A 17,394-nucleotide genomic window follows, 5' to 3' on the forward strand; every position below is an offset into this window, starting at 1 on the left:
TTTACTGTGGCCCTATAGACCACCTATCTGATCTCTAGTCCATGGAGGTCAGATTGGGAACGGATATATTTAAAGAAAAAAAAAAAAGAAAAAAAATCACACAGCGGTGAATTCTTATGAGTAAGTCTGGCTTCAGATGAGCTCCCTTAGTGAAATTGGCCAATTACTGTCTCTGATAATGGTCAACAGTGGTCACCTAGGGAAAGAAAGCATTATAAAACTCACATAGACTCTGTTTCTTGTAAAAATTTTGACTTTGGGATTTCCGGCAGATTGACATGACATATTATGTTTAATAGCCCTTGTCCTCCATTTGCCTAACTCTCTTCAGTCTGTTACTTTTCAACCCCTGCAACATCCTGTGGCACTGAGTTTCTCTAAGTAATTTTGTACAAAATGACTCCCCCCTGCCCCTTAATGACCTTCCTTTGAAGTTTGTTCCGTTGCTTTGTGTGTCCCTTTTCTGGGCCATGAGAAGCAGCAAGCAGTCACTTTATCCTGTCCACTTCTTTTTACCACTTGTGGCAGGTCTCTTCTATTCTGCATACTCCTTTCTCAGATGGGTAGTCTCAGTCTGTTTAATCTCTTACCCTAAAGGCATGGCATGCTTCCCTTACAGCTGTAGTTGGAGGTTTGTGTTCTGCAAATACTTTTTCTCCAGTGGTGCTGGAGGGATGGAGAAGATACTCCCTTGCTCTTAGCCCAATTGAGTGATCTGCTAGTGTTGCTCATCTGTAAAGCTTTCTCCGTGTGGCTCAGCGGGTGTAGCAAATGAAACCAGACAGGCTTGTATCAGTGCTTGTTGCCGCTGCTCTTGGGCCTTGCCAGAAGGGTGCCTCTCTTGTATCAACGTGCAGCTCTCCATGCTGTTCTCCTCCTACAATAGTTTCTGCTATGGCTGATTTGGGAATGCTCAAGGACCCATGGGAATGCCCATTTTTCAAGACATTCAATTAATGTATGTATTGTCATCTTCTTAAGACCTTTCAGAAGTGTCCGCAGGTGGTGTGGCATGGCTCTGTGTGTATTAACTGAGAGCCATAGCTGGTATTGGGGTAGGCAGCAGTGCCCAGCCTCCCTGGCAGGGACGTCCAAGGGGGTGGATAGACTGTGCCTGAGGTGCTCCTGGGTCACAGCTTCAGTGTGAATAACTGGTCACTTTTGCTGTTGCAGAACTTAGGAGGTGAACGATGGAAGAGGAGTCTCAGGTGGCTTTATTCTGCTGTGCCGAAGTGCAGGTTCAGTTGTGCCGTGTCTCAGTTGCAGAGCCCCTGATAACCGATACATCTGCAGCCTGCCCCATGCCCTGCAGCTGTGCGGGGTAAGAGCCTGCAGAGCAGGAGACTTCTTTACAGCTTTATAAAAATCTCACTGACCAACTGGAGTTGCATGTACAAAGCATATTGACTATGCAGGTTTTCATTGCAAGACCTCTGCATCGCATCATGGGGTCTTAAGAGTGACTCTGCTGTAAAGGGTTTTTTTTTCTTCAATTTTATAGTTGCATTTTTAGTTGTAACCTTTTGCTTTTCTCTCCCTGTTTCTCAGCAGAGATTTTATTACTGCCCTTGACAGCATGGGATTCAGGTGCAGCAGCTGTAACATGTTGTAGGCTCTTACCTAGGAGTAGATGTGGTGAGACACCTCCCTGCTTCCATGGCTTGTAGGCATTCACATTCTTCCCAGTACCAGAGTGGACAGAGGGACCTGCTTTGGAGTCAGATTCATTGTCTTGCACACCCACAGCTTTGGAAGGTCAGCTGTGATAGTTCCTTATCCTCACAGGGTGGAAAGGACAGTATTTTCCTGTACTTTCTGACTCCACCTATTCAAGTACTGGTGCTGTTTGTGATCTACCCTGTGGGACGGCACCTTTTTTCCTGTGCCAAAAACAGCCACCTCCATTTACTTACCCTGCTTCAGCACAGTTCGAGTAGGATGTGCTTTCCACTAGGAACAGTAGAAGGGTGGTTATCTAGTCTTACTCATTTTAATCTTGTTTATTTAGTGAGTGTGGAGGAAGAGGACGGATGAATTTAGAGGAGTGTTAGTGGTCAGCCCTAATCAGTGTGTCCCCTCATTCAAAAAATAGAAAAGTACTTTGGTTTCACCTTGGCTGTTTGATGAGAAATTGAACCTTATGTGGTCTTTAGGACACATCTCTTGACTGCTTTCTCAAATGAGATGTGGCATTTTAGCGGCCTTGGGCAAGTACAATCATCCTTTGGTTCCCCTTTCCGGGGTGGCGCCAGCCCCCGTGGGTAAGTTTGCTATTTTTTTGCCATTGCTGCACCTTGCGTTATGACAGGAAAAAATAGTAATCTTTGTTTTTGTCTCTGCTCTGTACTTAAAAATGGGCAAACATCAGTTGGTCACAGTATCTCTTCAACAATGTCTTCTTCTACCTCAGTTTGGTGATTTAGATAAACCTGGAATGGCATTTGTTCTTACAAATCCATTTTAAATCTGTCTGACTAAAAGACCCCTCAATGTCTTTGTGTTGTATATTATAGATTGTAGCACATAATATTGACTCACCAGTAAAATTAATTTAAGTTCATTAGTTATTAAGACAAATTTTGTTGTCTTTTTAGAAAGTTTTTTAAACTAAGAAGTGCTTTAACAAACCTTATAGTAAATTTTTGCTCACATTTTGATGTTTTGACACGGAGAACTAAAATAATAGTGCAACCGCATATAAATGTCATGTGAAATGCTAGAAAATATAGTAGGATGTCAGTATTAAAGCAATGATTTGGAATAGTCCAAATATTATTTTGAGTTCTGGCTGTGACAGTACCTTCCCTTTAATTGTTCCTATCCAATGATCCCCTTAGTGCCCTTTTATTACTTGAGGAAAACTTCAGCATCCAGAATGTTTATTTTCAAATTGTAAATGAAAACCATTTCTTGTCAGACAAGGAAAGAAACTATCAACTTAATGTTTCCTGTAGGAAAATATTTGTGTTCTTGCTTTCTTTTATCCTTTGAGTAGAATATAAAGATGCAACTTGATGTTTTCTGTCTTTTGCAATCCTTTAGGTTTTGTTAGTGACGCAAAACTTAGCAGCAAAGCAGTTAGCCTCTTCAAAGCATTATAAGGAAGAAATAAATTAGTCAAAATAGGTAAAATACTTAACGCAGGCTACTGTTGTTGATTCTTCTACTATTTAAGATTTAGGAAAAAAAAACCAAAACAAGAACAGTGAAACTTGCTTTATTTTATTAGTATGTACCAAAAACTGAACTGATTATTTTAAGCAAGTATTTTGTAGAATATGAGAACTGTTGCCTATGCTATTAATAGAAAAGTTGTTTTTCTTAATCCCAAATAGTGCCTATGTTTCTAGATCCTTCCTTCCTTTGATAATATTTCCTGCCTGTGTTCCTACCTGTGATACTAGTTCCTTACCCGTGTTTTGTCATGAAAGCATGCATTAGTACAGCTGGAGAGCAGTGAAACAGATATAAGTGGGCAGCTGCTGGGAGCACCAGGCAGATAGGGCAAAGTGGCAACTTCACTTCAACTAGTGTAATACTAGTTATTGCCTAACTGAAAATTAAGTAGTGAGGCTTCTTGTTTTTCGTTTTTGTGTGGGTCCCTCCCCCCCCTTTTTCTTTTCCTATCCTCCCCCTCCATCCCCTTGTTGTGCAATTTCATCACTGTACAACAGCATGACAATACTTAGTGACTTAGTGCATCACAGGGATTTTTCTTCTGTTTGACTCCATGTGTGCATCAGCAGGAAGGGCAGCCAGCGGCGAGGCTGCTGGATACGCGCTTGGAAGACCTGGATGCAGCCTGCCTGCTTTGCCGGAGGCTCCTCGGGTGATGTATGGCTGCTCTGCGCTGCAGCTCTGAAATGTCAGGGCTTTCAGTGCTTGCTTAACATGAGCTTATCTTGAGAGTAGATACAGTAAAGACTGCAAAACACTTAGAGCCAAGGTAACGTGAATCATACCAGTTCTTAAAATAGAAAGCCCAGCTAAATGCTTTCTGAGGTTTTTCTGCTCAGTCATATTGGTGAAGCGTGTGCGTGCTGCTCCTGTTTCTCACCGGCACTTGGCACGCCTGTGACTGCAGTCTCCTTGCAGATACAGTGCACGTGGCCATCTTTGGGTGTTGAACCCCCTGGGGAAGCTCCCGGGCAGGCGGCTCCTTGTTTATTCAGCTTAGCACTGGGAGTGATGACCCGGTACTGGTCCATTTTTAGTAGCACTACGTCCATACCAGTCTTTCATCAAAGCGGACGTTGTCCTTAGCTTCGCATTTGTTGAGTAAGTACACATGGGCTTGTGGGGTTTTCTTTTTACTTTTGTCCCTTGGTTATTAGATGCTTCAGTATTAATGTTTGGTGTGAGTTTTCTTCTGAGGGAGCCCTGTAAAACAGACAACACACAATGGGTAACTGCGTCTCCCCTGCTGAGCACTCTTCAGAGCAGACGAACTCCCCGAGCATGCGTAGCCGGGGTAGGCGCTTTTTCTGCGATGCATGGTGCATGCATATAGTTAGAGGGCTGTATGCAAGCTAGCCCCTGCCTCCTGGGGGTTTCCTTCAGGGATCAGTTAGCTTCTGTGGAGTTTCCAACAGGCTGACAAGAACAAGAGGTGATTTGTTTGTGTGACTCTGGCCTGAGGAAGCGAGAGCTGTGATGGCTTCCCTCCGGCAACATGGTGCCCCTCCCTGCCCCATGGTCCTGCCTGCCATGCCGGCCACCTTGGACTCCAGCATCCACCTGCTGTGTGGCAGCCGTTCCCTTTCCTGAGTGCCGTGCCCTCATTTTAGCGTTTCCCCTGACTGGGTGTGATGCCGGGAGGTGGGTGAGGAGGAGCGCTCCTTGGGCTGCGGCCGGGCAGACTCGCCTCAGGCGTGCGAGCGTGGCAATGCCGGGCAGTGCCAGCCTGGTTGTGGTTTCAGGGGAGGAAGTGCTTTTTTTTCTTCTTTTCTATTATATTTTAAAAGCAGGCTTTTGCTCAAACTCAATATGGTGTTTTGAAGGAAATAATTTTTTCTGTGTTCAAATCTCTACTGCCGTTTTAGGAAAACAATAGTTGCTTTAATAAACAGCTGGTGTAAAAAAAACCAGAGTTGTGTTCAGGAGCAGAAAGTAATTATGTGGACTGAAATAGAGAGGAGCAGAACCACGTACACAGTGGTGTATTTGCTTGAATTAATGATGGTCTGATGTTTATTTTTTTTAAAATTGATTCTGCCCAGATCAGTATAGTCTTCAGGATGCTAAAGCTGCAGTGTTTAATGGGCAGAAATATTTCCGTGTCAGCCTGGCCCACCTGGCTGCTCTGTGTGCAGGCCAACACATGCGTCTTGCTTCAAAGATGAAAATAAGGCTGCTCGGTCACTGTCGGGTGTCGAGCAAGCATAGGGAAGAGCGTGATTTAATTTCTTTCTAGCCTTTTGGAGAGTTTCTGTTGAGGTAATGGTGGCGCTGCATGTGTTGAAGGTGACTTGCTCTTCTGAGTAGGATTTCTGATTTTTAACAAGCTGCTTGGTGTGAGGTGATCCAGCTGAAGGGCTCTGGTGGAAATCTGTCCCCCCTGCCCTCGTGGTGGGTCGGGGCACAGATGCAGCGCCAGAAGTTAAAAGCTGCACTTCTGTTTGCCGGGTAGGGAAGGCAGTTGTACTTGTGGTGTGCTGTATTTTATTGTATCGTCAAAACATGTTATAAATGTGAAATAGCATCGCTTACCTTTCTTTTATACTCACAAAGCAAAATGATGGGCATTAAGTGCTTTGCACTAGACCAAATGATGAATCATCGTTGTTGAAGGGCAAACAAAATGATGTCAGGGTTCCCTTCTGGCCCATAATCCACAAATGAATGCAGGGGGGGATTATATTTGGGGTTTCTTCATCCTAGTTTGATGATGACTTCAGCCCAGAATTTAACTATTTCAGGAAAGAAGTAATGCTGGAAGATATTTTGAACTTATACACACACACCCCCCCCACACCCCTTTCATTTTTAAACCCACGGTATCCTTGTGGCAGCTGCCAAATTGCCTTACGTATAAAGGTAATGTATAAGGAAAACAGAGCTGGAGACTGTCTGGTTGCTATTGTACTTCACACAGACCCTTGTTATTAGCCAGACTTCTGTTACATGCAGTTCCTTGCCTACTAAAATTATTTATTTACCTAATGATACAGGAATTGGCTGTCGCTGGTAGTGCCACTTCTGAAAATTGGTGCATTCCTCCTTTGTTGAATTACATATTATTATGTTAACCAAGGTTTAGTATGAAATAGTAATGAGAAAAGGGTTATTTTGTGGTAGGCCCCGTACAGTGTTCAGAGAATAATTCGAGAAGATTTTATTCTGGGAGTGAGGGGAGGGTACGATAGATGTAGTCGCTCTGTTATGGGGCTCTTACATAGAGTAGGGGTATATTACTTTTTTTAAAAAAAATTTCTGGTTAGACTGAAATAAAGAAAGAATGTTACTTTTTTTGGGCTGAACTTCCTTTTCTGTGAATTGTTTAACCTTTCAAACCTTTTCAGTGCAGCAAATATTGCTAACCCAAGTTCCGTCTGGGTGTTTTTTCCAGTTTGTATAGCCTTTTTGTGAGATTGGATAGCATATTAAAAAATAATAATAAAAAACCCAAACACAAGTGATCTCTCTTCCTCTAGTTATTTGAAAGGTTGTATTAACTGTACTCATATTTTGTAATTTCCCTGGCAGTTGACTATGAAATTTGACCTATTTAAATGGTTTTACTGTACTACGTTTCCTGGAGACCTTTCAAGATAATTTGCTTCCTAATCTAAATTTAACAGTTACATAAACCACATTATGGAGGCTTGGAAATTTCTACCTACTGCCTCTGCTTTTTTTTTTTGTAGACAAGCCATATTGTAAAAATTTAAGTACAGAATTTTAATCTGAGATTTGCAAGTAGCTTGTCATTTGGTTTTCATACATAGATGCTGTTTTTCTTTTTAATAAGATAAAGTAGGTTATTTTTTGTCCCACTTGAAAGTTTCCTTAGTGCTGTGGCCAATTCAATCTTTGTCAGTCTATTTTAAAATGTGAAGAAATAAAATCTCACAGGTCTAGGATATATTTGCATTACACTTCCTTGAATTTCTTGGTTGCCTTTTCCTTCCGTATAGGTCTTAACAGGTACTGAGTAGCATATGGATATGTTTAACCTTTCTCTGCAACAAACCGAAGCCAGAAAGGAAGGACTGCTACTCCCTGGAGATACTGTTGTGTTCAGAAATCTTGGCTGGATTTGAGGATTCATTTTGTACGCTTGTCACTGATGTCTTGCCTAATATGCTGTGCGAATTCAGACTCTGTGAGATACCTCATCCTTCTTTCTGCTAACTCTGTTACTGATGAACTGTGCTGAGGAATGTGTCAGAATAAGAGGATAAACTTCATAGTTTATTTGGTAAATTTGGTTCTTTACACTGATGCAAACTGAAAGGGAAAATATTTGTTGTTTCTGCAGGTATTTGAAATGGGTTTTTGCTTTGAATAAGATTAATAAGGCTCTGAAATTTTGTTAACTGTCTGCTGTTTACATAAGCTGCTTGACTGGTGGTTTTTTTTTTTTGGTAATGCATAGTAACTAGCTTTTCAGAAGTGGGAATTGCCTTAAGTCAGTGCAACACTGATTTTCCTTGGGAAGATTGGGAAGAGGAGAGAATGGTGGTAGAGGCAAGTAGCTGTTTCTTGCTCACTTCAGCAGTGCAGGTATTTGTGAATAAGCAAAAAGGAGCAAACATAATTTAGAAATTATAAATCATTAATTACAAAACATTTTCCCTAGATATTTGGAAATATCAGTGTTACCCTTTTAGTCAGATTCTTACACATGCTGGCTGATCTGTTGATTACTCTTGGCTTGGGATCCATGTTTAATTTCAGCTAGGTGAGTGCAGGGTGGCTCTTTCCAGGCTTTCCTTTAAAGTGCGGTGATGTGCTGGATCCAGCATCAGTTTTGGCTCCAGGGTGTTCCCAATATAGGCAGCAGCAGCATTCAGGAAGCTGTGGAAATGCTGGCAGCATGATGTTGCTGCCTGCGGCTGAGGAGAGTGTGTTTCCTGGGGTTATTTGTGGTTGAACACCCAAAGGGTTCAGGTCATCTTGACCTGTGTTTGGGTGTTTAGGTGACAGCAGGGAATGAGGCCCATTTCTCTTTTTAAGTTGCGGTTCTTGTCTTAAGCTTTTGTGAGCAGATCAGGGGTACGAACGCAGCCATGGCTTGACAAGTCAGAAATGCAGCAGGCGTGGAATATGGTTCAAGTTAGGAACTGCTCTGGTAACTGATATTAAAAATGGCACCAGAAAATGTTCCATTGCAGTGATTGCCTGGAGGGTTGAGTGTGTTTTTGCTTGTGACATAGTGATTTCTTAACGTCACTCCTGTATTTTAATTTTCCTTTAAAAGATCCCTGAAGGTGGATAAAAAAAAAAAAAGCCTTGATCTAAAGTTCTGTTCTTATTTTTAATGGTTGTTTTTGAGGTAATCTGTGCTTGAGCGTAAGACTTGAGTACATTTTGAATCCACAGGCAAAGCATCCCTTCTTACCTTTTACAGTAGTGACTGGGAAGAAAGGCTCCTCTTTTTGTGGAGGTGGAGCCATTTACCTCTTTGGCTCTGCAACAACATTTAAGTGTTGAGTCGCTTTACACTCCTTGCTTTTCTTAGCTTTTACATTGGAACTGCTAGCAAGTTTAAACTTTCTAAACTGCTAAAACTAAGTTCTCAAAATTCAAACAAAAAGTTCAACGTGCACATTTGCAAAATGCCTGAATGAAGATAAAGGAAGTGGAAGGAGGCTGATAGTTTTAGCTGCTTGCTGTATGGTGTTCCCATCACACTCCTACTGATGGCTCATCCTTTCTTACCTCTCTTTTTCTTTATCAGTAGTGTCTATTTGAGTCTATTTTTTAAATTTCTTTTAAAGCTATTTTGTGGAAAAATATTTCTTTTATAAAATTTACTAACTTTTTCATTTTGTGTGTAAAAATAGTACTATTTACTTGATTCTCTTTTGGTGTTGCCACACGCCATTCATTATAATTGAGACCCTGAGGTAGGAAAAGGGCGCTGGCAATCTCATTAATTTTTCTCACCTTTTCATTAAGTCCTGATGCACATGTGGAAAAAAATTAATTGTGCTCCTTTATTCTAGGCTTTATTGTCACCGTAGTTTTCAGGGGTGAAGTTAGAAAAGGGGCAAAGCTAGACCATTTCTGTGGGTCTTTTGGTTCTTGTTCGGTTTGGGTCTTTGATATGCTTGTATTGCCCTTTCTACATTTAGCCTTTTTAGGGATATATACATGTGTGTAAATTTTTATTTGATTTTATTTTAATTTCTTCACAGCGTTTCGAGTGATAAAACATAAATGCGATGGAAGAACCAGAAATTGAGGCAACAGGGTTGCTTGCAGCCTTGCTCTGGACCATATCGCCTGGCCAGTAGTATCATTGTCTGGACCTGAGGGACAAACTGGAGGGTGCCAGACTGCTTTGGGGGGAATTGGTCTGAAGCTGGGAAAGGCTGGGATGGGTTTCCCTGTTGCAGGGTCTGGCTTTGCATCTCCAGACTTTCTGAACTGAGCGGCTGCTGATTCTGCAAAGGTGGGTGAAGGAGTGAGACGGGAGCTTCAGCACAAAATGGGTGTTACTTTGGGATCCCTCTGTAGTGGCTAGGGAGCAGAAACATTGTTAGTGACCCTTTCTGATGAGCCCTCACGCTTTGGGGTGGAAGTAAGCTGGAAGTTGTGGCAGTCCCAGTGTATGTGAGGATACAGCAAAGGAGTCTTCTATTAAAAACAAAAGCGAAGCCTCCTGCGGAAGAGGTCCTGTGGAGTGATGCTGAGGCTGTTACTCCTGCATCATGTGGGGGCACGTGGCGAAAACATAATGTGTTGGTCACTTTTTCAATAACCTGTCATGCTGAACGCAGCACACCTGTGATTTGTTGTAGCTCTGTGGGCTGTTATTCACTGTTGTGGTTAATATTGCTGCAGAAAGTCAGGCAGGAATCCAGTGTTGTTACTATTTGGGGCTTTTACCCTGAGTGACACTTTTTTCTGTTTCTGTCTGCTGTAATGGAGGTATAAATCTCTTGCCTGAGCTGCTACAAATCCACTTCTCAATTACAACTTTTAGTTTTATTTTTTTTTAGGTTTGGTTTGTTTGTGTTTTTCTCCTACAGAGTTGTTGGCAGAGGTGTGCTTTCTGTTCTGAAGTTTTTGTTACACTTGCTGTCCTGTGTAAGCTGTCTTTGAAGTAGCCATCTCCTCTCTGCTTTCCCAGTTGCCCAGGCAGAAGTCCAGGCTTCCTGGGTGTTCCCTCAACCTTGTGTTTGACCCTACTTTAATTGAATGTTCATGTTGTGCTCTGCAGATAGCTGTCTTTTTAGTATGGAGTGAAGAGGTTTTATTGCTGCATGTTTATGTGGACTATAAGAGATGAGAATTGCCTGCCGTAAGCTTTCAGCACCTTTTAGCAACTGCTTAAAAATTCATCTGAACATAAAAACAAAGCAAGCAGCAAGCACTTGCATTTCTTGCTAAGAAACAGAAGCGAGGAATACTGCTTAGCACACCTAGACGCGTCTTCTCATTGTCTCTCAAGGTCTTGTAACATGCCTGTAAGCCAGGGCTGTTTGGAACTGAAGACTGCCAGCAGAGAAGGTGTTGCCACAGGCAGAACCTGCTCCTTTGTAGGGAGACTTGTATGCTCTGGGGGGCTGGGTTAGGCTGCTGGAATACAAGCTCTCAAATAGGCAGTGCCATTTTATTTGCTCTTGATTAAAGTCCATGCCTTTAAACGTCACGAATTTGCAAGATGAAAGTAGTTTTCTAGTCCTCCCCTCCCTATCCAACAGTTAACTTCAAGTCTGGTGTCCCCAAAACATGCACAAAGACAAACTCTCCTGGCCTAAGTGTCTTCTACCTGTCAAACAGCTTTTGCCTAATAGATTCATGGAAGTTTCTTCCTCTGAGTGGTGCCCGCACAAGCCACCATACATTGCTAGCTGGAAGTGAAGCCCTGTGGTGTTTGGGTAGTTTGGTTTTGATGTCGGTCTTCTGTTGGACATTGGTCTTTGTGTGCAACGCAGCCACCTTGTGTCCCCCAAGGTTGCTTGAGCTGTGAGAAGGTGAATTAATGTGAAATTGTTATGTAATGGGATTTTATAGCTTGCTTCGGTGATACAAGTGACACCTTTTGATGTCCCATCCTGTTGACCACGGTGTCTGTCTGTCTACCCCTCAGGTTAAATATCTGGCTCAAAAGTTCTGTATCTACCTGCTTGAAAACTGCATGCATCACTTCCTTTTTCAAACTCCAGAAGAGTGGGCAATGTCTTTTTATAATAGATAGGTCTAAAGGATTGTTTTAAACTTTGAGTGATCATTGTATTTAGATTCAGTAAACTCACATTCTTAAATATAAAGGCTGCTGAAAATTTCCACTAAATTAAACACTTGTGCTGCAAACAATTCAATTGCAATCTCTTCAAAGCCTATAGACAGGCTTCTCTTATCTGGAAATCTTGTTTATCCCATGGTCTTTGGATAATCTCAAGACCTGTTGTACAGTAATGTGGAGTGTTTATCAAATAGGATATTTGGCTTTGTTGCTTTTTTTAATGGCATGTAGTTTTGTTTAAGAAATGAAGCTGCTTATGTTTCAGGTGTGGCCAGGCTGGCACTTCTAACACTGCAGGCATTTCAAGTTCAGCTGTCTGCAACCTACTCGTGCCTGTCTTTTTGTTGCTTAACAAAAAAAAAAAAAGGTGGTTGTTTATTCTTGCAGAATCTTTTTTTACTACTTTTCTCTAACAATTTGCTTATTCAATCCATTATAAATATAGGCTTGATTTCAACTTGCTATTATTAATTGTAAACTGTTATTGGTTCTTATTTAACAAATGTAACTGAATATTACAGAATGGCAGGACTTACAAGAATGCATATGGATTTCTGCTGGCACTTGTTGAGAGTATGTAGCTGATGACTATTTTGATCTTTCTTTTAATAATCAGTCATGCAGAATTTTCTTCTTCCCCGTTCTCTGTATGTGTTACATGTTCAAAAATCAATTTCAAAAAGCTCAGTGCCTTTTGAATGGAACTGGTGCAGAGCTACAGAAGTATTTCTCAGTGATACCGTTGATCACTTCTCATAAACTTCTGAAAGCCACATTTCTCGTAGTCAGATGATTTAAATTAAATGGCGTCAGTCACTGTTTTGTGATTGTCCCTATTTAAAATCTGCTTTTTGTTTTGCATGGATGCCTTTGGGGTTTTTCCCTCTGGTTTGTTGGTTTTTGGTGTTTGGGTTTGTTTTGTTTTTTTTTTTAAGGTGAGTTATATTTCTAAATCCTTGCCTTGCTGTGCATCCACCTTATTTCCTGGCCTCCACCCATCTCTCAGCTAGCGACTGCCACCATGGCAACTCTTCCTCTGGCTGAACAGATGGGACATTGAGTCTCCTCCGAGAGCAGAGTGTCGCTCACGCCTTGCTGGGAATCAGCTGGCGGGTTGCACTCCTTCCTGCAAAAACTAAAGCAAGCTCTGCCCAGCAGAGGCATGCTGCTTTTGAGGGTGCTCGGTTTCACAAATAATACTGTGGTCTAATAGTTGCTTCCAGAAATAAAGCGTATTTCTGGACTGGGATCGAACTGGGATCGCTTCAGAGGAGCTTTGCCTTTAGTGCAGAGGGTTTGGCGTCAGCCAGCAGCTGGTGATTTTCTGGTAAAATGGTTGCCATCAACTTTTTTTTTCTCTTTAGGATGCGTCAGGATGAAACGCCACAGGCATCTAAGCACCAGTGACAGTTCAGACAATGAGAGTAAGTAATACCTAGTAGTTTTTCTTTGGTCTATCACCCCCTTGTGGTTTCCTTCTGTGGTTTGAGGGCAAACTCACCTCTTATAATAAAAAAAAAAAAAAAAATGTTTGTTTCTTGATTTCTTTTTGCGTGCTGTGGTCTTTGGTGTTCTGAATCCTGTTACGGGAGGAAAACAAAGCGAAGGTTCCTGTAAATCTGAGAGGAGTTTTGAGTCTACTTAGAATTTGAACAGAAAGTTATATCTTTCCCTTTCAGAGTTGGAAAGAGAGATCTGTAAATCAAGAGGAATTTTACTGTCCAGGATCCTATTTTGTAACTACTTGTAATTAATTAAATTATTATTTGTAATTATCTTGCACAGAGCCTCAACTTTAAAATTACAGGGGGTGGCAAATTCTTTGAGCATTGATAGGTTAGAATTCTATATAAGATAGAGATATAACCAGTATATTGATTGTTATGGTATCTTGTACTGGTTCTTGATCTATTCCACTTTGGTCTGTTATACAATTTAGTACGGTTATATTTTAAGCGTTCTTTGGCACACATCTGCCTGAGGCTGCATCTTCCCATTTTATCTGGGGAAAACAAACAAACAAAAAACCCCAAATAAAAAAAACCCCAACCCTGTATGGCAGGGTCTTGTTTGTTTCTTGTAAGTTGGCGCCTATCTAATGACTCTGTACATAATGATGATTCATTGTCATATACGTTGCAAGTCATCAAACTATCCTGTACTGAAATAACATTTTGTCTAGAAATGTTTAGACATCACACTATGATTTTTTTGCATTTCTCATCGGCACACTTTAGCGTAATTGTTTTTTTGGGGATTTTGTTTTGTTGTTTTTAATTTTTTTTAAACACTTGCAAAGTCTGTCCTTGGTTTTGCTCCTCCTACTTTGTTAGGAAATTAAGGAAAGTGGTTTGCCTGCTTGTTTCTGTTTACTTATACTTGTATTGGGCAGAGCAGAATGTACCCATAAACTCAATGTGCTGTGGTTTTACAAAGAACAAGTGGAACAGGAGGAGCTGTAACAAGTCTACAGACTGCCTAGGAGTTTTTTGCCCACGTCTTGTCAAAAAATTATGATAATTCAAGAGATTGGAGTGCCTTGTGTTTTACTGAAAAATCAAATGAATTGATATGAGGTACAATGGTCCTTTTCTTTTTCTTTCTTTTTTTCTTTTTTTTTTTGACAGGTCCTTCCACTTCCTTTTCTTCTTGTTCTAAATACAGGAGCAAATCAAAAACACCAGCAAATGAACAAAAGAAACCTGCTGAGGTAAGAACCAGGGTTAAAGAATGGTTTGCTGGTAGTTTTTTGTCATGTAGTTTTCATGTTTTGAAGCCTTGAAATCGTGAGCTTTGAACTAGTGCCAGTAAGTCCTTTTGTCACCTGTCAAGTTCTCCGTGAAACTGTTTTCCCTGCTGCGTGAGTATTGTAGAAGCTCTGGTGTTTGATGTCCCAAAATGACTTATGGCATTTGCAGACAGTAATATGTAGTTCTTTCTTCCACTGAAATTTAGTCTCATTTTGATACTGAAAAAGCTGGGATGGTCTTACGATTTGAGAGCATGCCACAGAAAGAAGGGGTTTGTGTGTATGTGTATGGGAGGGATGCTGTCCTATCCTAAAGGATGCCACAGTGGGACACTTAAGTGGGCAGGATCTGTACAAACAGTGCTTACTCATCTTCTGTCACCTTCTCATTCTGGGCTTTTTACCTTCAGTAAAGCTTTTTTACTCTGCCATGCCCACCTGTTAGGACCTCTGCACCTATCACCACTGTCACTGGATCTGTATTCATCAATTGAATATATTGTCATTTATGCACGATTCAGTGCTTAAATCCATCGTATCAACCATTCCACTGGTAGCCCTTTTTGTGGAGGATTTGTTGGCTGCTTTCTCTCCAGATTTGATGCTTGCTTTCTTAAGGGCTGAAGTCAGATGATAACTGCAAATGGGAGAACTGTTTCTTGTAGCTAATTCCCCTTACTTGCTATCACATGCCCTCTGAATGATCCCTTCAACATGCTAGTATGATTGTTGATGCCTGAGGTTACTGAAAAAAGACTGACAAAATCCACTTTGCTTCTCTAGAATTTAAGCCTGAGAGTTATGTCCCAGAAGTAATTTTTTGTACTGTACCAGCAGCTTTTTACCTGCTTAAATACTGCTGTGAGAGGTTGCATAAACTGTATAGACTGTGCTCCTACAGCAAAAGCTCTTCAGCAAACGTACTTCATGCTTTTCTCGAAATGCTGCTAACTAGAGGAGTTTGGTTTGGTAAGAACAAGGTAAATGTTACAGAACATGTCCTTTCTTTGGAAGATTGATTTTTGTCACAAGTTAATTGAAGAAAACTCACTGATTCATTTCTTAGAGATTCTTGCATGAATGTTTCAATAAAAGCAAAATGGGCCAGAACTAGTTACACAGTGTTTTATTTACAGCCACCAAGAAGGATAAGAAAAGCCTACTATGCTTTTTACCTTTAAAATGTTGTTCTGAGGATTATGGTTCTGTAAGAATTTTAATCTTAAAACAGCTTGTGGCTACTGAGGTCTTGTAATTGATGCTTATGTTTGCCTAGGCAGTAGCTTTTTTACTAGACGAGCTGGGCAAATGGGATCTGAAACACATACGCTGCCAGAGTTGTTGCTGTTTCAAATGTACCTCAGTGCTCGTCCCTTACCAATCCCTTCATTCTGCCCAGACACCCAGCTTTCTTCTTGTATCTATTCTTCTTGGGGATTGTCATATTACTGTTTTCTCTGCCTTTGCTCCGTGATGTCTTTACGTGCATTTGTACATTATAAACAATAATTATGAAGATGTGATCCATGTATATAGCATCCAAGTGTTCTGTTTACATAAATTCTAGGAATTGAAATGAGCAGTATTTTCAGTTCCTCCTCTTAAGATCTTTGCTGCTTTCTACCTCTTCCAAGACAAAATCTTGAGCCCTTCAATGCTTGAATATATGAAACTTTGAAGAATGAGATCGGGAATATACACTGGGAATTAAAAAAGTTTATTTCATAACATCATCCTTCCAGTAATACTGGCATCTTTTTGTCATCTTTAATTTAAGATACCCTTTCCAGAAAGAAAAGGGGGGGAAAAAAAAACCTCCAAAAGGAAAGAAAGAAAGAAATTTCAAACCTTAGAATACGTACTCTTCTGGCGGAGTGTCCCAAGTACAATGTTGAAAAGAACCTTGAAAAAATTAAAGCATAAAGTCCTCTGGGAAAGGGAATGGAAGGGAAGGTGACAGTAATAATCTCTACCACTTGTATGTAAGACTCTTGGCAACTCTTCTGGTTGTTCCTTTCCTTCTGCTAGAAGCAAGCATTCCTTTCAACCCCTTGAAAAGCATATGCTGGAGAGTGTATTACATGAAATGCTGTTGTCAGCAGAGCATTGAAATTGATTCTTTATGCACCAAGTGGTGACAAGGGTGTAAAGCAAAGACTGAGAACCACCACACACCCTTCCAAAAAGCATGTTATAATTCCACAAGGTTTTTTTGTAGTAATAGTTGTCTAATATCTATTAGATAGAAATTTAACATTTCACGCTGACAGCATCTCTTTAGCAAGGGCTCTCTTTAACAAGTTGGCATTGCTCTCCTTCCATTCACCTCTGCTTGCCAGGCAGCAGGCTGTTTCTTGAGTTAGTGATGCAGAAAATCTGAAAGGTCAAAGCTATAAATAGCTGTTTAGGAATATTTTTGCTCGTGGTCTTCATACATTAATTCTTCTTTCATGCCAGTAAGCCTGGGATCAATTAAATTGCATGCGCGAGTACATAGGCTTTTTTCCACTTCCTCAGCCATCTGCAGCCCAACCCGAGTACCTGGGTTCTCTCTCCAAATAAAAAGCTTGGTTTTGGTACTGTGACCAACAAGAAAGGTAGTGTATCTGTCAGTTACTTCACAGGACTTGTCTGTATGTGCCATGGACCTCTGTGGTCGCTTATAAAAAATGACAAGTGGCTGAAGTTGAGGACTGCTCTGCCTTGAATTGCCTCCCAGGTGCTTCAGAGTCCGGGCAGGTGCAGGGATGGCCTCAGTGGACTGAGGTCGTCTGGTGTTACTGTGGGGCAAAGGGTTGCAGTGTTAGAGTGCAAATGTCAAAGCCTCTTCCCAGAGCCTGACTTACCCCAGGGCTTTACATCAGTGCAAAAGGGATGTTACTGGGTCGGACTTGGGGTCCGCTTACACCATTCTCCTCCTTGGAGAAGAATGTGAGAACAAGGCAAGCCTGTAGCACCTTTTCAGATGATGGTGTTTCTCTGTGTAATTTTAAAAGCAAGACTGTGGCTCTTTCTTGGTGCTCCACTTCTGGAGATAAAATCTATCACAAACTACTGAAATGGTGATGTAAAAAATTCTGCTACCCTATTAGCTTTAGCATTTACTTTGAATAAATAAATTGTGCTAAGGTTACAGGCACACCAGTAGTATAAGCCATAACAGTTTTTCAGACCCTTATGATGATGTTGGCCACGAGCCATTCATGGTGTTGTCCCTCACGGATTT

At 41.1% G+C, this 17,394-nt stretch overlaps 1 protein-coding gene across 7 annotated transcripts in view; it reads left to right on the forward strand.

The window, feature by feature from the left end:
- The window catches only part of JADE3 (jade family PHD finger 3), a 70,606-nt gene that overhangs the window by 21,376 nt on the left and 31,836 nt on the right, over window positions 1-17,394 (forward strand). For all 7 annotated transcript variants that reach the window (XM_075094019.1, XM_075094056.1, XM_075094066.1 and 4 more), the window contains 2 exons: window positions 12,784-12,843; window positions 14,047-14,129. In XM_075094019.1, the coding sequence (XP_074950120.1) occupies window positions 12,795-12,843; window positions 14,047-14,129 (132 nt within the window). In that variant the 5' untranslated portion in view covers window positions 12,784-12,794. The remainder of the gene's footprint in view (window positions 1-12,783; window positions 12,844-14,046; window positions 14,130-17,394) is intronic.

The sequence above is a fragment of the Phalacrocorax aristotelis genome, chromosome 1 (assembly GCF_949628215.1).
Source record: "Phalacrocorax aristotelis chromosome 1, bGulAri2.1, whole genome shotgun sequence".
NCBI classification, from domain to species: Eukaryota; Metazoa; Chordata; class Aves; order Suliformes; family Phalacrocoracidae; genus Phalacrocorax; species Phalacrocorax aristotelis.